Source organism: Pelecanus crispus, chromosome 14, assembly GCF_030463565.1.
Source record: "Pelecanus crispus isolate bPelCri1 chromosome 14, bPelCri1.pri, whole genome shotgun sequence".
Lineage (NCBI taxonomy): Eukaryota > Metazoa > Chordata > Aves > Pelecaniformes > Pelecanidae > Pelecanus > Pelecanus crispus.
The window spans coordinates 15,083,391-15,105,409 of NC_134656.1; the positions used below are offsets into that span (position 1 = coordinate 15,083,391).

The 22,019-nt window shown below is 40.0% G+C and overlaps 1 protein-coding gene across 1 annotated transcript in view; it reads right to left on the reverse strand.

Moving 5' to 3' along the window:
- The window catches only part of PTPRT (protein tyrosine phosphatase receptor type T), a 339,432-nt gene extending 319,189 nt beyond the window's left edge, over positions 1-20,243 (reverse strand). The window contains exon 1 of the mRNA XM_075721369.1: positions 20,093-20,243. Coding sequence (XP_075577484.1) covers positions 20,093-20,243 — 151 coding nt within the window. The remainder of the gene's footprint in view (positions 1-20,092) is intronic.
- Between the last annotated feature and the right edge of the window lie 1,776 nt (positions 20,244-22,019).

Below are 22,019 nucleotides of genomic sequence, written 5' to 3' on the forward strand. Positions count from 1 at the left end.
TCCTGCCCCACTTTTCCCTTAAGAAGAATAACTGACGAACCCGGGGAAAATGAAACAAATTTACAACAGAGCCAGCTTGCAGAGTACTGCAGGATAATTTCAAAATCATCACAGAAATGTCGAATCATATTACTCTTACAACAGAGAGAGGTAGGCCTGGCACGTGGTTATCCAGGGCAACTTGATTTAACACCTTGTTACTTCTAGGCTCATCTGCTCTTTTGTGCTGATTTCACTTAGAAAAAGTATTTCAGGGAGAAAAAACCCAACCGTAAACTTGTTTTTACTAGAGAAGCAACCAGTCTTGCAGTACAAAGTATTTACTTATTCATTCCCAAATAGAATTGGCTACAGGTAAATGATTTAAGCCTCAGTGAACCAGCAAGCGTCATTTGTGATCTTTTTCCATACACTGTCCAATCCTTTATTGTTTATTCAGCTTCTGATACTTTCTGTTTATCTACTGATATGTTTTAGAGGCTCCTGTTCTGGTTTGTTAAGCACCCTGGAACCGGATTACTGCTGGCATCAGCAGGGTCTCTGCTTCACTAAATCCACAGGCTCATGGATCCAAACCTGCCAATTCACTTGGGTCACAAAGTCGACAGCTTTTCTATTTGTACGTGAAACTTCGAAATACCTGAAGGAACCCGCACGTCAGACACTTGACTGAGCCTTCACTTCCATGATTCAATCTACATTCAATATGTTTTTCTACGGAATTCAACAGAATCAAAGAGATCTCATTGTACAGATTAATTAAACAAGTTATCTACGCACTGCTAGCGGTGCTATACTAGAGTACAGAGAAGGAAGGGTGCAGAGACTGCTGCCCGCATTCAGCCCCTGCTCACAGGCTGCGGCTGCAGTCACGTAACCGGTTATCATCCTCTCCCCGCTCCCAGCTCAGGCACACGGGGCTCTGGAATGAAAGGCTCATCATTACAGAGACCCTAATTTCACTCGTACATACAGAGGATTAGATTTTTGTCACATATGTAAGTTATTTCTTTTTTTCTTTAATACTTGCTTATACCTTACAAATGGTACATTGATATTACAGCCCGTGTGAAATTACAGCCCATGCAGCTCAATAATACACCTCTAAAGTACAAGAAAGAAAAAAAGAAAAAAAAAAAGGTCCAGCTTTTTAGATTTTGCTCTCAGGATATTAGGAGGAAACCTTTTGTGCTTAAGGTTCAGCAACAGTAAATTCTGACCCCAACTCTCAAAACAATTTTTTTTTCAGGGATGCTGACAATTTGCAAAAGGCAAGTTTCTTTCTTACCTCAGTTACCAGCTGCAGCAGGAACGATATATGTTACTCATTTGCTTGCTTTTAATTGGCCTATATTAGCAATGAGATCTTAAATAGGAAACTGATTCCTGGCTCTCAAAAACTTCATTTAGACAAACTAAAGAAATCTTCCTAACCTTTTCTTCCCTCTTAATTATTAAAGGTGAAGCATTAGGAGGCCCTCCTACTATGCCAAAACCCTCAAAAGTTGCTTATCTCTCTAGTTCACATGGGTTTGCCTTTAGAATACCTAAAACTAAAAAAATAAAAGCAAAAAGATTGGAAAAGTCTTTCTAAATTCTAATTGATAACTTTTATTTTTTCTAAATTGCTACTACAGAATAAGGGGGGAGAAAACTAAAAATACTGTTATTAAGCAGTTGGTCACAGAAGCTGTACTTCTAAGAGAGACAGATGCAGTTGAGCGCGCCTGGCAGCTCTGGCCCCCGAGCCAAGGGTTGCCCAATTCTGTTTCAGCAACTGAGGATTTGCTGAAAACCACAGCTTCCTTTTGGTCTGGTTTCACACCCCCAGAAACAAACTGGTGGGAGTGCCCCATCTCATCTTGATGTATAGAAGTGGGATATACAAAGACTCTGAACCACACTACGTGTGATGGTATGTCTCTGCAATATAGATGCTGTGACTAAAACCAAACTCTTGTGCTCTTTATGTAGGTGGTACGCTGGTATACGGAGCCATATCACAGGTAGTTTCCTATAGATATGAAATGCATAACCTTTAAATCCAAGAGTAATAACTGTTAGAAGTACAAATACATGTTGCATCAAAGCTCAAATAGCTTTGAAAAACATTCCTGAATGTCATGCCACATCTCTTCTCAGGGTTATCTGATTCTGAGGATTTTTCTTTTTCAAATTTGTCTTGTAAAACTTAAGCCACGTTCCTGGCTTTGAACTGGAGAGGGGGGGATCCAGCTGAATTTACATTCATATAAAAGGAGTGTCTCCCTTAAATGCTCAGCACTATAATCCTTAATTTCAAGGTAAACATCCGCTTCTTCACAATCTTAGCCTATACACCTGTGAACAGATCATACATTGTCTCTAGGACAGGTCATTACACAATGAAATTTTACGGCAGTAAAGAAATACCCTACTAGATATCAAGCAGTTGAACGAGACGACCGAGTCTGATTCTGTTCATTTAATTCATGGGGGACTGAGTTTTGATATGGCAGCAATATGGGGACACATGCAGAATCTGCAGCAGCCTGTAGCCCCTTTGTTCAACTGATTTAAAACACCACTTTTTAATATTTCCTGGAGCTGAAACTGCGAGAGCACAGGTGCCAACGGGGCTCTGCTCCACTGCACCCAGCGAGAGAGGGTTGCTCCCAATTACATTCTGCTCTGCCGAAATCTCACTTAAGGCCTTCAGAACGTATTTTTACCTAAAGCACAGGGGTCACAGGGTAAATGGCCACACTCGCTACAAAACGCAGGAGACAAATCTAGGTCCCCATGAAAGAAAACAACAAATTTACAACTAAACAATTACTTGTAGTATATTTACTAATCTCTAAACACAAAAATGTTTTCAGTGACTTCAGGCAGATTCTTTCACTAGTAAGAGATAGAAACTGTCACAAAACAGCAAAAGGCAATTAGTAAATCGCTATCTCTTTTGTTATCACTGATGAAGTTTCCATTTTTTTTATTCCCTATTGCTCATTCCCCCAAACAAGCAAGACATCACCTTGAAAATGAATGCAATTAATTATATTAGCTGAAGCTTTTAAAACAGAACGGCTTCTCATTTACATTCCTGACAGAAATTCAATAAGATTGCACTACTGTAATGTTGATTGACTGCAGTTATACCGGTATCCTGAAAAAAACATTTTTAATATTCAGTATGGGATTTGTAGAGCCAAGTACTCTGAACGGTTAAGTATTCTGAAGTAAAGCTGCAGTGAAGAGACTATGGAAAAGAACGTTTACTGTGTGTTTAGAGAAGCTGGAACCATTTCCTTCACTTCTGCACCAAACTCTCCATTTAGTTTTAACTAACCAAAAATTAGCTGAATTCTCTTACATGCCGGAACTACTTATAAAGATGTCTACCAAACCTACAGTCTTCCACCTATGCACCTGAACACTTGTCCTCTCGTAGGGCAGCCGCAGCTGCGTTGGTATGAAGTGATGGCAGAGCTTATTGTTTCTGTGCAGGGATTTCTTGATTTCGCTTCCATGTCAGTGTAGCAGTGGCCATCACAGTACTCTTATATTGCTTTAACAATATAGACTAAAAGCAAACACCACAACAGAAACTCTTACATTGTCCTGGACAACAGAGTTTTTCTAGCAAACTTTCAATTAGAGACAGTAAGTGAAGGCAACAGTGATTATGCATGTATTTTTTTAAAACATAATTAGTTTGTAAAAACATTCTTATTTATGGTGATGTAAATAGCGAGGAAAAAGTGTAGACTGGTGTTCGGATCTCAGGTTGCAGGATGAGTTAATGGCAGAAAAAACATTTAATTGCAAATTTGGTACGCATTCTACAGCCCTATAATCGTTCTACTGCAGAATTACACTTCTACCAGAGATGCATGAGAGGGCTCAGCTGTGGTCCACGCATGCCTGGTAGGCAGAGGTACAAAAGGGAAGAGCTACATCTCTCAACTCAAACAAGGAGACCCCTACACAGTCAAGGAATTTCCAGGAGTAAGCGTATGTAAACTGAATGAAAAGACTGAAGTCAATCCCCTAAAAACACCTATTAAATAAAGTATAGAATAGGCTCTAAGGTTGGTAGGTTTTTATCACTTTCTCTAAGTTCAGGCAGATGCGTGGGAGTACATGCATAAAATACAGAGCCTAGTATTCGTGCTTGTAGAAAATTTGTCATAGCCCACTGAATTCTACATGGGCTATTACATTGTACATTTATGACCCTGATGCACGCTTCTCAGATTTCATATCTGAACTTAATTTAAGAAAGCTTTAAATATATTTATCAAGTGGGATAATACTTATTGCCTTTACTTTTGGAATAATGTAAATGTATTCAGGAAAAGCAGGTGAGAGGATTAAGTCTGCTATCTCAAGAGCTAAAAAAAAAAAGTAAGCATAGAGTTGTAGGGTGACTAAAAAAAACCACCAAATCCGTAGTGTTGGTCAGATTCCTTTAGTTAAAAGTAGTAGGGATGAATCATTAAGGTGATTTCAATTTCAGCAAAGAGTCAATTTCAGATAGAAACGTCAGTGGCTTCTCTTTTTCCATAAAAGATGGAGATTGAGCCCTTATGAAGGACTTGATGCAATACTTTATTTTTAATATGGAAGGTATGAACTCTATTTCAGAGGGAGGATGTTGGTGATTCATCTATTTCTTAAGTCTCTCAGACAAAGAAAAATAGAAATCTAAAGAGATAGCTGATAAAATAAGAAAGTCAAAATAATTCTCAGTGTATTACCTGTATTGGAAAGGCTCTCACAGAGCAGCGTCTGGATCCAAACGAGAATTTCCGAGCAGTTCATACTTGTCTTTGAGCCAATACTAAGATTTTGGCTAAATGTTTTGATTTTTTTTTGCTTAGAGAGATGTCTAAGGGGTCTAAATAGAACCTAGAACCTGCAGGCATGTGATGTATCGAGTCAGCAATGGGCCAGTCTCGATGTGAAACTGTAGTCTGGACCTGTGCTTGCCCGGATCTCACAACAGGTGATGAGAAAGTCAGTTATTTGATTTAAACCACATGTATGAAATTATAATATCTTTGAGATGATATAATGAAAAAAAAAAAGTTAAGCTTTTTGTCCTAGCGGACTGCACATTTACAAAAATGTCTAGAAGAAAGTCTGGAATGCAGGGAGCAAGACAGACTGAAGTTACTGACTTCACACATTCATAACCTCTCAACCTGGGTAAGCAAAGCAGTTTTAGTGTACTGTACACAGTGACCCCCTCTCTATTATCTCACGGGTTATCGGTTCTCACCCTGTGTCTTATCCAGGTTGCCGTACAGGGCAGCAGTGAAGTCTCTCAAGCACTATAACACTGACTCTTCTCTTGGAATGGTCATCCGCTTCTGCTGTACGTCCAAGAACACAGGACAGAATTCCTGTAACTTAACCCCGGTTCAGTTTTATCTTCTTGAAGACACGCATGTCTTTGTCAAGCAGACTAGACCACTACTGCATGGAAGAAGATCAAGATATGTAAAGAGACACGGCAGACTGCTTACTCCACAGATGCTAAACTTGATGAGCTCATCAGCAAGAGAGCTAAGATGGTAATCACAACAAAGCTCCAATTTTTCCCAAAATATGACTTTTAAATTACCGTACATGGCTAAAACACACATCTGTCAACACTATGCACCCTGTAGTACATCTCTCTAGGTTTCATGGGAAGCCAGATCTCACACTGGGGATGCACAGTATGGATGGAAGCCGAGACGGCAAACTCCAGTTAATGGAAGGTTTGGAACGTGTGAGGCTGCCTACAGGAGAAAGCTGGCAGACCATTGCAAAAGTGATAGACGTGAAACTGTATCTTAACATACTGGCAAAACTTACTGCACCTGGACACTGCAGGTTTAAGAATACAACAAATCCACCTCAGGGGAAGATTAGCATGAGCCCTGAGGCACTAAATTATGGTGGATTTAGTTTTCAAGGGAGTTTGTCACTATCTAGAGGGAAATTTAGCATGACCACTAGAGCTCTGAGATGCTTCCTTACATTACTAACATACTGTTACAAGTTCAAATACTTGGGGAGAAAAGTGTTTCCTCTTCGAACACAGGATTGGAGCACACACTTTTTCCTCTTCTAACCAATGAGCAGCTTGAATAGAAGAGATTGTGCTTAAAGTTTTAAAAAGGAATCAAAATAAACAGCAGTACTGTGCTTTCACAAATCAGGCCAAATATGCATCCTCACACTCCACCCTGCCCAAACACTAAAGCGTCAGGGACAGAGAAAGCCCTATGTGTAACAGCTCTTACTTATTTTACAGTGAGTTACAGCTCATTTGGAACAGCACACTAATTAAATACAATCAGAGGCAAAAGTTTCAGAAATCTCCCAACAGCGCACATTAGCATATACTGCCAAGAGACTTGATAAAGTTCAAAGCTTATCTTGTAGCCTGCACGCTCCATGTTTGCTCAGAGCAGCAGCTGGCCAAGTGATCTCCCTTCTTCTCAAAGAGCAAAATTAAATTAGATTAGATCATCTTCTCTCCCTTGTAGAATTAAGATCATGCTACAAAAACAAGCAAATTAGCTTTTGAAATCCTGTTTCTCACTTAAAGGCTACAAGGCTGAGGAATGCTTTCTGTACCAATTCAGCGGAGTTGCAACAGAGTGTGCGTGTCCTGCTTTCCCGGCAACCTGAAGGAAACAGTTTTACAGATCTGTGTCTCACCAGACTCGAGGCTGTGAGTGACAGAAAATCCTGAGGGATGAGGCCAAAGAAGAAGGGAACAAAGAAGAAAAGGAAATGGACGCAAGGTCTTGAGAAAAGACACATGGAAACGGCGTGGTAACAGCTGCACGAGTAGAGAGTTTTGGGACCTTCTTGGTTTGTTGCTGTGTAAAAACACTTCTGAGCAAAAGAGGAAAACTTAATTCCTAAACAAAGTAAAGGAACGTGAATGTTATGCGAAGAAAAGCTCAGAACATAAGGAAAAAAAGTAAAAACGTAGGGAACTGGATTGTTTGGACTTGAAAGCTGGACTGAAGAATAACAAACATTTATGGATGGTGAATAGGACGGAGGGTGAAGAGTTTTAGTTCAGATATCACAGGGATGCCAGATGCCATATAAAAAAAATCAAATATATACATAAAAGTGAATGAAGATCAAAGGGGGCCATACAAATGAGAGCCTATATTTAAACTCTAGTTTCCAGAGCTGAATCACTGCACACCAAGCTGCGAGGTCAGTTGGCACAGATGCACTTAAACAAGCTTATAAAAATGTGTCCCCATTAAATTACCATGCTGCAGCAATTAGACACACTCCAGAAGACCATCCTATACAATCTGTTCTAGATGAACAGCTAATGAGAACTAAGCTAAACCATTTTTTTCTGGTTATGATTCCTCCTTTGAATATTCCCATAACTATACTGCTAAACAACTTAAACCTATAAAACTGAAAGGGGGAAAGACATTTGCCTGCTATGGACAGATGGAGTTGTAAAACTGGCCATGAGAATGCACAGCAATATCTACGGTACATCTTCACAGAGTCACCCTAGACTGCATCAAATTTAGCAAGAAGTTAATTTAGCTTATAGCTCTTTTTTGGTTTTACCTTTCCTTTTTTTTTTTTTTTTTTTTAAATATCTTGACTATATCCTAGTCAGACTGGGGGTGAAGGAAAAGGTGGTTCAGTTTTTATTGCCAAGATTCTTTACAGCTTGATTTTCACTACCATAAACTGGAGCAGATTAAAAAATGAAGATGGTACTGGGGAAAAAAAGAAATACCAAGAGTCTCATACACACAGAAAACAAAAGAGGGATGGAGTAAAATGGAACTTTTGAAGTATTTACATTTTCACGCGGTATCTGAATGGCGAATAGCTAAGCCTGAGTTTATGGGGCAGACTGACTTGTGCGGAGGTGTCACTAACAGCTATCCTGTGAAAACGTAAATCACACTGCTTAAAGAGTTACTAATTTGGGCATTAAAGACATGTGGTATAAAAGTAAATTAAAAATGGAAGCACCGCATAAACTTTCAGTACATAAAACATTTGTTCTAAAGCATCTTAAAATTAATCAGAGAAACAGCTCTGCTCTTTCATGGTTTTGAAGAGGGCAGGCCACTTACTGCCTCTGAGTTTGTTCTCCCAGCGCGCTTCCACACCCAGCTTACGCTGCCGTGTGCGCCGGAGGCAGAGCGGGAAGATTGGGTAAAACACCCGCTGAGATTATGGCCCGACTCAGCCAGCACCCATGCAAGGCAATAGATGGTATTTTCAAAGATCAAAGGGATGTAGTCAGATCTGTAGTGTTAAGGATAGTTTTGTTTTAGAAGAATTGGATAAACCAAGGAGGTTCTTAGACACCTGAGCTGTGTTGTAGTTCTCCTATTCTGCTTTCCTTAGAATATCCTTCTGATCAACACCGGCATTTCCTTCGTATTACCCTCATACTTGCACCGTAAGTAAATCCAAAGTAGAAAACCAGAAAAAAACCCCAACTATTTCCACAATTAGAAATATAAACCCTCTTTATAGTGACAGTGAAGCATCTTTGTTCTGTCTGTATGAGGCCCACCCCAAAGCACCAAGTGTGAGTACTGCAAATAAGGGCTTGACACCTCTCTATTTGTAGAAATTATACTAATAAAAAGCCAAACATTTCTCAAGGTAAATGAGGGCTCAAAAGGGCTTGTGTTACAGCCTGAAATGTCTCAATTTTCTGTGAATTCCCTGTGACTTGGCTGGCGCCATTTTTACCACAGCTGTTCATTCAATTGAGAGTTCACATCATGAAACATGACGGTAAGAAAAAGAGCCGATGAGAATTCAGTGAATACAGCTTTTCATCTGAAAAGATCCTCAAACACATACAATTGCTTTATTTTGCTTAATTTTCAACATTCATAAACATAATTGCATTTATTTTTCTAGTCAATACTGAAAACAAGTGATAATTTGTAATATTACAACTTTCATCTCAAAGGAATACAACCACAACAGTTTCCACTCCCTACTAAAAGAGGTGAATGATATGGAAGAGGTTGGATTGCCTATGCAGGAGATGCATACATTATTTTTCCCTGTGAGAATATCTGAATATTGTTTCTATCAACTTCCTTTTGTACACGTATAAATGACTTCCAGAAAATAGACTTATTTAAAGCCAGTATTTTTCATGTGCCAAATTACATGCACTAAATATCTAATACTGGGCAGAGCAAATGCTAATATTTCCTAAGCATAAAAAACGAACTCTTTTTTCCCCACAAATTCCCAATAGCAACAGTTCTCAGTTCCAACCAAACAGTCTGTATCCTTCTAACTAAATAGTGAAGCATTTGAAAATCTAGACCGTGTACACTGCTCATTATGAATCCCCATCCTGTTTATTTTGAAGCTGGTGGAAAGACTTCCAATTATTTCACTATACACTGAATCGGGCCTATGATAAAGAAACAGCATTAGTTAAATAATTCATAACACTGGAATCTTAGATACTGTACAATAGCTTTGTACTCAGATGCTGAGAGTCTGTTAAGTGGTGTGATGGTTTTGTGATAGAAGTAAAAAAAGAAAAAAGAAAGAAAGGAGAAAGATGAGAGTTCACTGGGAAAAACAAGACAAACGGGGAAAAAAAGTAGTGCATTAGCCAGGCAATCCAATCCACTGCAGTATACAGCTTCTGTAAGAGATTATACCTAGTTTCCACTGAATTTAAGGGACTTCAGGAGAATTCCACTGACTCTATGTTAAGCAACTGCAAAAAGCTGAAAATTCATACAGACTTAGCAAGGCTCTGCTATTAAAGCACGAGGGACTGAGTGACAACCTTAACTACACTTTTTGCCTCTCCTGTATTCTGCCCAGCCTCTACTTTGAATGCCTATTTAATGCCTCAGTTGCTTTCTTGGATCAATTCTGAGGAGTAATTTTGTCTATAATTTCCTCAGCATTTCCTTTTGTAAATCCTTATCTGTCAGCATTTGTCTGTTCATTCATAACCTTCTCCTTCCTCTTTTCAAATCTGGTCTGTCTTGACTTCGGCCATTTGCCCTATGCAGATTTTTCAAGTCATTCTCCTCTTGGAACTTCTTTCCTATGAGATTTTTCCATCTCTAGCTTGCTAACCAACCTTCCAGGATAAAGAAATACAAGGTCTTGTACATGGGTCAGGGCAATCCCAAGCACAAAGACAGACTGGGCGGAGAATGGATTGAGAACAGCCCTGTGGAGAAGGACTTGGGGGTGTTGGTTGATGCAAAGCTCAGCATGACCTGGCAATGTGCACTTGCAGCCCAGAAAGCCAACCGTATCCTGGGCTGCATCAAAAGAAGCGTGACCAGCAGGTCGAGGAAGGTCTCTGCTCTCATGAGGCCCTACCCAGAGTACTGCATCCAGCTCTGGGGCCCCCAACGTAAGAAGGACATGGACCTGTTGGAGTGAGTCCAGAGGAGGGCCATGAAGATGATCAGAGGGCTGGAGCACCTCTCCTACAAAGACAGGCTGAGAGAGTTGGGGTTGTTCAGCCTGGAGAAGAGAAGGCTCTGGGGAGACCAGAGCAGCCTTCCAGTACCTGAAGGGGGCCTACAAGAAAGCTGGAGAGGGACTTTTTACAATGGTGTGTAGTGACAGGACAAGAGGTAATGGTTTTAAACTGAAAGAGGGTAGATTTAGATTAGATATAAGGAAGACATTCTTCGCTATGAGGGTAGTGAGGCACTGGAACAGGCTGCCCAGAGAAGTTGTGGATGCCCCATCCCTGGAAGTGTTCAAGGTCAGGTTGGATGGGGCTTTGAGCAACCTGGTCTAGTGGAAAGCATCCCTGCCCATGGCAGGCGGGGTTGGAACAAGAACGAGATGATCTTTAAGGTCCCTTCCAACCCAAACCATTCTATATCTCTACCCAATGGAGAGGAGGTTCTGTGACAAATGCCTTAAGCTCTCACTAGACCTGCAATACTCCCTAATCCTGTCAATTCCTTCACTATCACTAGATTCTACCTACTCCTTCTGAAACATTTGTTCCTATTTTAGTCACTGCTTTTCCTCTGTTCCTTAATATCCACTAGCTTCATATTTATCATTTTTAGTATCCCATCTTCCCCAGAAAGACCTTCCCCATCCCTCATTCTACATATGCACCTTGTTTACTCCTGTTCTTCCTTAAGCATGCTTCTCGCTCTGAATTTTCTAAAATGAGTGAAGGGGTATTAAATTATCAATCTGACCCTTACTATAGAAAGAATTTCCACAGAAATAAGTATTTAAACAAAAGATCTAAGTCAAAGTTTGTTTTGTATTCTAGCCTTATTTCAATACAACCATATTTATTTCAACAGATTTAAACTAGATTTCATCTATGTGGAAGAAACCTGTCTTCCTTCCATCCCCCAACTCCTGAAGCTTTTAAAGTTATTATTGAGAAATGTTTTCCCATTGGTGTGGCTATACAATTCCCTAACTTGGCTTTCAAACAAAAAAACAGTTTTAACACACTTGGCATCTGGACAGCATGTCCTAACAGAGCTCAGAATAATAGATTACAAAAAACACAGACCGTGTACTAAGATGCTGAAAGGCATCAGTTTCTGCTAGAGCCAACAGGTGCTGAGAAAAATTAATATGCTTCAGTACCGAAACCATGGAGGAAAAACACCTACAACAATGGCTTTCTTGTCCTTCCTCCTAGTGTGATGCTGATGATGTTATGGCAGTGCTTTGAAAGTGTCATGGTCTCACTAATGGTGATAATGGAAAGGTCCTGACATTCACAAACAGCTCCATTTCTGACCGCTTTGACGGAAAGGGACCAGAAATAGACTGACAACAGTTCAAATGTACCATTTAACACATCAAGGTGCAGCCACTACACGTATTCCGTACAGACAGCAATCCCTTCGGGGTCATTAAAAGGCCTTCCTAGAAGTCATTCTTTTGGACATCTTTGATAACATTTCTTTATACCATGCATGTTCAGAGAAGGCTACACATCCTTGCTAAGCTTGATTTCAGTACCAAAGTACCATCTACATCTAAGTGCAAGTATGCTTCTGCTAACCTCTCTCAGTGGCACATAAGGAGAAATTCTAACTCACATTTATAATATGAATGACAAAGTATTAAAAACCGGAGACTTAATTTCCCTTCAGCAGAAGGCCTCTAGAGGACTAAGTGTTCTTAATTAAATGAACTCCTCTTACATCTTACACCATGGAATTGCTAACTACTTAGCTTTTAAGTGGGATATTCTTAATTTACAGGTCTGCAATTTCACATGTACTTAGGTCAAATGGTCCTTCACTATTTCTATTCCATCCAAAACTACTACTCCTAAGCTCAAAAGAAAGGCTCTACTTGGTGTTAGAACAAAGGAACACAAGACACAAAGCAAATACTTGGTAAGAATCACTCTTAAGACTAATCGCTTTAAGTTGTTACCTTTCTGAAATCAGTTCTGCGCAGAAGCAGCAATTGCTCATGGTCTTCATTGCTGGCTTTCCCTGCCTGAAGAAGCAAGATTGTCTACTAATGCGTGAATGATTTAGTTACTGACAATGTAGAGCTGATATGAGACAGCAAAAAAATATTCTTCTGAGGGGCAGCTAAACCCTAGTGCTGGGCTTTGAGCAGCCATTACAGAGCCAGTTATAGTAATAGCTTTTGGGGGCCTTACTGGATAGAGTAAGACACAGCAATTAAAGTCCATAGTGCAGAAGAAGTTCCCTCTAGTTGCTTGCAAGGTTACACTCCTGCCAAAGCTGCATTCATAAATAGGCCAAAATAGTAGACTTTCCTGACAGCCTGAATGTTCTCATGCACACCCACTAAAATAAATCCAGGAAAATAAGCAATCAACCCCCAAAACTCAGGTTTGTGTAAAATAGGGATCAAATTCTGGAAGTGGGGAAGAACTATTTATAACTGCAACTATAAAAAAGAACCCCAAAACACAGACATGAATCTGCATAATAAACAACAAAATAAAAATGCACTGGGGAAAGCTTCTGGAGATCCCTTTCTGCTTAGACCTTAAAAGCTGAGAAATTACTTTGAGTTCATTACCTGTCCCCAGACTAATGTAGTTACTTGTATGGAAGTGAAAGAGTAGGGAGAAACATGTTTGACTCATTCTTAGTAATTTCCCCTGCAAAAAATATTTTTTGTAGAAAAACAATATACAGACACAGCTGAGCCAAATTTCTTTCTCCCTCAGACAAAATTGGATCATGATTCATCATATACAGAGTTGAATTTTAATTTATTCTTTTAACAAGTTTGTTTGTGTATTTTCTTGTGAGCCAGAATTAATACACTAAGACACAGGAAAATGTTAATTTTATTGCATCACCTTTCAAATTTACAAATGTTGAGTCTAACTCCTGCTGGCATTCAATTCTAGCCTGAAGAAAAAAAGACAAATGTCTGACCTATGCACAGAGGTTCTCTGTTCTTTGTAGAGGTTAACACTACCTTCACATCAGTAATCTCCTCAACGAAATTAAAGGAACCCGCCTGTCTTCAATGTGGGCATAGATGGACGGTTATCACCTTCCTCAAGGAAAGTTGTTTCATAATTATTCATTCACGCTGTAACTCCACGGTGCCACTCAACAAAAAGAGGAAGGTGACATAGGAAAGCATTTGGCCTATTAGACTAACATAAAACTTCACTCAGTTCAGTGGAGTCCAAGTAGAATTTAGCCATCTGGTATTCATATATACATCATGTCTATGATGTTCGCCGGCTAAATGAGTAGTTCACGAAGCAACACTAATGATGATAACCCTTCTGTTCTTTCAGTGAGAAGCTCAGAGAGCCCTCCAAGTTACTGGAACAAAAGAACACACCCAATTAGATGCAGGAAGAGTCCTCATCCCTTATCTCTGCTGTAAGATGAAAGCAAAGGAATTCTGCTATAAATTCTCAGCGAGGTGGTGCAGTGCATTCAAGGGAATTGATGAGTTGCACACAGCGAACAGCTCTCGAGCTGTGTTCACTTCATTGGGCCACACAATGCAAACTCACATAAGAAAGCACTCGGAACCCTTTTGTGCCTTAACCTTGCCATCTATTATCTCAAAATGCCCACCATTAAGAGGGTTCAGCACAGACTCCTCCTCCAAGTTCACGGGGGAAGATTATAGAGCAAATGCGGACTACATCTCTGAAGGGGGAACCAGACCTTTCAGTGCTGCAAGTGCGATAAGCACTAATGGTGGAGTTAGCAGCCACTTGGTACTAACCTGCCATAGTCTTCAGAAGCACCATAGAACACTGAATCCTCTAGCTCAGTTGTCAACAGAGGAAGCACAAAGACGCTGTGTGCACTTCTGAGCCACTGGTGCAACACTGGTTGCCTGCTACTTGATAAGCTCAGAGAAATACACACAATCCATAAAACTATGTATCAGTAGCATTTTCCACAACTATTTTGCATCTTCCAAACCACAAGTTAGACATTGCAAGCAAGTTTGGCTCTTAGAAAGGTAAAAATGCATCTATTTCTACCACAAAACCACCTTTGGTCGATCACAGGTCCTGTTTCTCTTTGCAGAGAATTTGTGGACTCCGTGGAACAAGTAAGTAAAGTGAGGCAATCTGCACTTGCTAAGCAACATACAAGTGTTGTAACTCTAATTTTTTTTTTTATATATATATAGAAAAAAAGACCCTAATTTGTTCCAAACATTTTGCTCATCCCAAAATTCATAATATCTAAACTTGTTTCCTAGACAAACAGGATGTCTACTTAGAAAGCAATTCAGCAAGAAACAGCGCTGATACAGAGCATGCATATAGATATATTTCTATGTACATATACACACGCACATACGCAAAGTAGCACTCACGCTAAGTGCCAAGTTACAGACATGAAAGGAAGCGAGCAGTCAGGCAGATGGGGCCAGATCTTCAGCCTCTGTGCGCTGACTGCTTATCTGCTAACTTCGAACAGGGAAACTTCACAAAAGCAAACTTGAGATTAACAGTAAATCTAACACCAAGGAATGCTGCTGTAGAAAAGCACGTGGTGTGATGGCTTTGTATTCAGAGTAGAATCAGTTTTAATACAATTAAAGTAATTACTTCAGTCTAGTCAGCCCTGGTTAAGCCTCCATTGGAGCTAATTAGCAAATAATGGTAAAATACTTCAAACGTGCAAATGTTAATACTTTCATTGTTAATATTATTCTTGCAACTGCTGCAAGTGCAGGCAGGTCCAGGGAATACTGCAGTGTTGTAACATGAAAAATAAGGACAGTACTTTTGTCTGGCTAGTTTAAACAAAATGTATTTCCTTGTTGTGCTAACCAGGTATCTGCCTCATAACCACGGAAAAGCTCAGGCCCTACTTTACCAATCAAGAAAATAACTTCCATGATCCAACACAAACTAAATGGCCATGTCCATCTCACATCATCTAGTACCAGCACACAAAGTCTGAATATTTACAGAAAAAGGGTAATGAAAACTACAAGATGGAAAAAAGAGAGGAGCGGGAGAGATCTACTTGCTGTACCTTGAACTCCTATCACAGAATTAAAGTCTTGTGCTTCGCCAGCACTGTCATGCAGAGTATTGACTCCCTGCTCGGTAACACAGCTTTAGGCAAAATACCCGAAAAAGTTAAGAAAGGAATGACTGAAGGCATAGGGTAGAGGGAAGGAAATGAGACACTGAATTAAGAAAGGTTAAAAGGACTGGGTCATGTTTAGTCCTGCAAAACAAAGACTTAACTGCATGCAACTATATAAAAGATACTATAAAAAAGAGCAACAAGTGATTATTCTCCCTTGTCAAAGATGGAACAAAAAATAATGAGATGAAGCCATAAAAAAGAAAATTAAGACTGAGAACCTTTATAACTCAAAGAGTGGAACAAGGAGCCCAAAGGCTGTAGAATACTCATCACTGAGGGTATTCAGGCTTAAGTAAACACCCATCTGTTAAAAAATATTTTGTTATAATCACTCCTATTATTATGCAAGGAGGTGGAATGAGACTCCCACTAAAGTCTGGAGATTGGATACCTACAATTCATTTCTTTCACGTTTTTGAAACATTTATTCAGAACAACAGACATCTGGTTCTTAATCCCCCAATTAACACTGTTTCCAGCCCTAAGGAATTAATCATAGAATTCATGGAAAACAGTTTATTTGCTAGCAGTGGAGTAAAACAAATTGCCTGCAAACTTCTACATTGCTAATGGAGCAGTTTAATTGACCTTTTTTTTGACATTTTAATTCAAAAAATAAAGAATAGAAGGTCATCCCTGGGCAGAGACCTTTGCAGCAGCGTGTCAGCAGAGAATTACACAGCACTATAGAGTCAGGCTCTCATTCGTGGTACTGACCTCGTTTGAAGAGCACTCTGAGCTCTAACGACGAAAAGTACTCTAAAAAGTGCTAGATATTATCATTAGCCTTCAGAAGGACAGAATTGTGTGGCTTGGTTGAATTCAAAGGGACCTGCTGGCACTTACGAAAGCCGATACGTTTTACAGAAGGAACTCTCCGACGGCAATGTTAATGCGGGCTGGCTGACCAGGGTGGGGGCAGGCCACGCTTCTCGCCAACGTCTCCCAGCAGGCTGCGCTGCAGACTTGGCATCATTGCACCAACCTAATGCCTGCTCGCTTTGTGTTTTTACCATTTCCACAATGTAGTATTTTTAATCTATTTCCATGTACAAAGATAAGGTAGTGTCTAAACCACCAACCTGATAAAGAAAATCTACATCACTGCTTGCATTCGCAGAACCCTATGCATTCTGGCACCGCTCTTCATGCTAAGGAGCTTTCCTGGCTACGGCTGGCCACCAGAAGATGCTTATTCCACAAACACCTCTTTGTCACTACCTCTCACATCCTGCAGCTCAGTGGATTTACACCCTGCTGCTTTCAGCTGCTATAGAGAAATTAAATGGAATGGAAAGTCAATCACCAAACGTTCTAGTACTCTGGTTTTAAAGACGTCCCTGCTTGTAGGAGTGGAACGTGCTGTTCATCAGTTTACTCGCCTGGCTTTGCCACTAGATGAATTTTAAGTAAACATTTTTTCTTCTCACAAAACAGATTTTCAATGAGTAACCAATATAAACAACATGCATTATGATTCTATCCTGCAATACAGACTCTAAAGAATAGCTCTGAACATTTCAGCTAGCTTTGGGCAGTCTAATTGACCACTACAATTTACTTCAAGGTTAGCACGATTTGGACAGATCTTGAAAACATGTTTTTGTTGCTAGAGCCTTCTGTACACATTTGCTGTGGTTGATCTTCTAATTCTACCCACTGATTTTGCCCTTTGTTTTGTGTGAATGGTCTTAAGACATCAATTAGTAACGTGAGGAACTGAGTTATTTCCCTTTATGCCCCTTAAAATCTCTTTAGATAATACTTCCTTATCAGCACGTTCCAAGTTGATGGCTGCTTTACCTTTCCATCTTTCTACAATAAAGCTTTCTGTTTCTTATTGGATGTCTAACCTTTATTAAATTTGCAGCTGCTTGTGCTGGTTTTGGCTGGGACAGAGTTAATTTTCTTCACAGTAGCTGGTATGGGGCTGTGTTTTGGATGTGTGCTGGAAACAGTGCTGGTAACACAGGGATGTTCCGTTCCTGCTGAGCAGCGCTGACACCGAGCCCAGGCCTTGTCTGCCTCTGCCCCACCCCACCCGCGAGCAGGCTGGGGGCACAGGGAGTTGGGAGGGGACACGGCCGGGACAGCTGACCCCAGCTGAGCCCAGGGCTGTCCCACACCGTACGGCGTCACGCTCAGCACACAGAGCTGGGGGGAGGAGGAGGAAGGGGGCAGGGGGACGTTGGGAGCGATGGCGTTTGTCTGCCCAAGGCACCGCTACGCGTGCTGGAGCCCGGCTGTCCTGGGGATGGCTGAGCACCCGCCTGCCCATGTGAAATGGTGAGTGAATTCCTTGCTTTGCTTTGCTTGTGCGCATGACTTTTGCTTTACCTATTAAACTGTCTTTATCTCAACCCACAAGTGTTCTCACTTTTACCCTTCCAAATCTCTCCCCCATCCCACTAGGGGGGAGTGACCAAGTGGCTGTGTGGGACTTAGTTGTCAACTGAGGTTAAACCATGACACTGCTCTAACATCTTTAGGTATCTATTAGTACTACTAGATACCATGGAATGATATACTAAGGGGGAAAACACAGAGCTCTGTATTTATTTAGTTTTAGAAGAAATAATTCTGAAAGCCTTGGCAAAAATTACATTGCAGTGTTTTGGGGTTGTTTTTTTGGGGTTTGGTCTTTGGTGGGTTTTTTGGTTTGTGGGGGTTTTTTTTGGTTGGTTGGTTTGTTTGTTTTGGGCTTTTTTTTTTTTTTTACCATGCCATTCCAGACTGTTGTTTGCCTATTGATTTCTCTGATTCCAGCATACTTCAGATGACCATACATCTTCATAAGGAGGCCAGGAAGATAGGTTTACCTTAATATTTAGAGTTGACAAAGTATTGAAATCATCCAGTTCAAGCCATGTAAGCCCTCCCATTTATTCCTTGCTTTCCAAATTGCATCAAAACTGTCTATGTTCCTATTCCTTCAGATCAGTTTGGGATCAATCAGTTAATTCAAAGAACCATTATGTCTCTCTAGCTACGTCTTTACCAGGGATGAAGAACAGGACACAACAGGGTAGAAGCTGAGGAACCATGGAGATAAAATTGCCATCATTAGAAAAGCAACATCGTCCAGAATGATGAAGTACATTCTTACAGACAAGACCAGAAAACTGCAATTTTCACAACTAACTTCTTTGGGGACACCACAGCCAAATCAAGTGGTAACTAGGTGTTATACACTTTGAAAGATCCTGTTCTGAATTTCCAATAATAAAATTATTAAAAAACCCACAACTTAACCAACCTTTGGTGATGGAGAAACAGCAACTAGGCTGGTATCTGGTGCGCTTGTTTTCTAACTGACAACAGGCATACAGGGATGAAGACTGGGCTGTCTGTCAATGGCTACGGCAGGGAGCTATTGTTGTTTCAGCTCTCCATGGTATCCTTAACAGGCAGCTAGCAATTACAAGTCTCTTACCCCAATAATTACAGGCATAAGAATACCTCTTGAACATTATGTTCCAGTGCTGCCATTTAGCTCATGCTTCTCAGAGTGCAAGGCATTAACCAGAACAAATACTTTTTTCTTAGGGCTGAAATCAAATTCTAACTGGCCGGTCAGGTCTGTTTGCCATTGTGTCCATTAAAGGGGCTTGCACTGGTCTTTTAGGTGGCAAGGAACACAGACAAACTATGATTGTTTGAAAAATTTAGTGTGCTTTCTTAAAACAAGTTCTTTTTCAATGTGAACAAAGCACTCCACAGCACTTTTATTAAGACTAGAGAACTTATTCCCGTATACATCCATATACAACATAATGGTAACTTCCAGTGAGAAACAAAACTATTAGAAATTACCATTCCTATGAGCTCTTCAGAGAACATTCCAAGTATCATGTGAAAGACTATGCTGTTATTGGGTGTTCTCAATATATATTAGCAAATTAGATATTCTGGTAAATCTCTCTGTTGGACATGTTTTTCTTGCATATGAAAATTTCACTGTCTGAAATCCCAGCCTAATCAAGCACTAGTTACTACAGTTAATTCTTTAGGAATTTTCTTGTCTTTCTCAGAATTAGAACGGTAAATGGTAGCTGGAAGGTCCGATATTCCCAGACATTACAAAGCTTTATTTTTTCTGGCCTCTCAAATATGCATCTCCACAGATAAGACAGTTCTTTGATCCTGAAACATGCAAAAAGCTGGCTAAACCTTTGAATATTATGTCTGAAACATTTCCTCTCTGTTAAATGCAGGAATAAAATCAGAATAAGGAGTGTAAAATGATTCAGCAAGGATATCAAATTGCAAACATTGTAAAAAGCCATATCACATTTATGAATTCTGTTGTCAGATTATTTTGAACATAAAAGTCATCATTTTATCACTGAATAAAATCCTGCCCCATTGTTGTGGGTACCCAGACCCATTACACACCCACATAGGGCTAACAGCTGATTCTCACAAAGAATAATATCTCCTCGCTGCCGCTGAGGCTTCTTACTTACCAGTTGGGACAGCAGGATCCATTGTTGGTTTTTCCCAGGTATTGATCTGCTCCCAGGTAAATCCATTGGTTCCCAAGGCCACACTATAACCACAATTACTGTAGTGCTCATCAAATGAACAACCACCTAAAAACAAGAAAAATGAATACATTCCTGTATTAATTATTTATATTTCTTTATGGTAGGTCATTTACATAAATATTTTGTACCCAAGTTTATGCAGGGGAAAAAAGGGAAAAATAAAATTATTTTCTTGAATATTAGATTTCAGGCAGCAGAGAAGGTATCCAGAAAATATTTTTGTATTTTCCACACTTTGTTTTCATTGGAAGCCTTTGTTTTCTTCCCTCCACGCTACTGTTTCTTAATTCAGTTCCCTTTATTTCATTTACATTGTCTTTACATTTTCAAGGACAATTGCACGATGCACACGTGCAGGAATATTTGCATTTGGGTCCCAGTAACTGATACTTAACTACATTAACCTCAAAGTCAGATACTAAAAGAAAAAAAAAGAACCCCCCCAAAAAAACCCCACACACAAACCACAAAGGAACAAAAAACCAAACAAAAAAAAGAGGAAGTAGGAAGATGAATGGCAAACGAGAACAGCATCACTGTTCCTACAGTGAATCCTCACTTCTTTTTGCTTTTAGGTCTTGAATTACACAAGGTTGGGTTACACCTATGGAAAGTGCAACCTTCCTTTTAACCATCTCTTATGCATAACAGCACCGAAGCTCTGTGTGGCACATGACCATTCCTCAAGGTCTTTTGAGTCAATACTTCTGAGTGCAACCCCCTAGTTTCTCAACAAGAGAATAACAAGAAGTGGATGGCAACTAGCATTCACACCTTCCAGACTGTTGACTAAGTGATCTTTCCTACTGCAATTCCTGAAATACTTGGAAGCAGTTAACAGTCATAAACAACCTGGCAGCTGCCTGAACACTTGTGAATCAAGGGAAACCCATTAACAGCGGAATGAAATTTCATATTCCAGCGCGGATCTTTGAAACTTTTGTCACGCAGACAAATCAAGCTAGTTTATTCACTGGTAGGATATTCCTACACTGGTATCCCTTACGCTACCCTCAAGCACGTACTTCTTCACGTCCACCCAACTTAGTCTGCCAAACGTATTTCAGTACTGGATCCATTAGATCAGGCAGCCTGGGTCCTTGAGTTTAGACCTTAAATCATGCCAGCAGTGCTGCTTTGGTTTTCACTCTTAGGGAAGCAAGGATAATTTTTCTCTCCAGATACTAGTCCTCCAAAGTCAGCTGGACACATCTAACACTTCAGAGCTGCAAGGACTGAGCAATGCTTAGGGCAACACTAACTTGTTCTGCCAGCCAAACTGCCAATTGCTCTTGACACTAATCGGAGAGTTATATGCACAGAGATGTTCCTGACTCTTTACTCCTTCCCACAGGCTGCATTGCCTACACATACACAATAAATAGCTGGTACGCGAGTGATCTGTGGTTCCTTTGCAATAAGGATTATCTGACATTGAAGCCTTTGTTAGTTTTCACCTAGCTATTCTCTAGCTTTCAGGAAAGCCCAAACATGTCTCAGTTCCTATGAAACTCCTCATAAATGACAAACACAAATACATACCATGTCATTAATATTTATTAAATCCTTATTTTCTAAAAGGACTTTATGTGTACTGCAACTGGTTTTCTAAGTTGTTCTACAAAACTTCACGTATTATTTCTATTTAAGTATATACTAGAAGGATTTGTTGGGTAAAATACCTGACATCCCAAAATACTCTGTTGCTAAAGAAAAGTTTAAAGATCGAGCTCATCCTAAAAAAATAACAATTTGATATATTGTATATTTTTGTTATAAACAGATCTGACTATAGCAGATTTTATGAGCCTTGCAAGTTTGCCTGTTTCAGTAGAGTCTCTGCAAA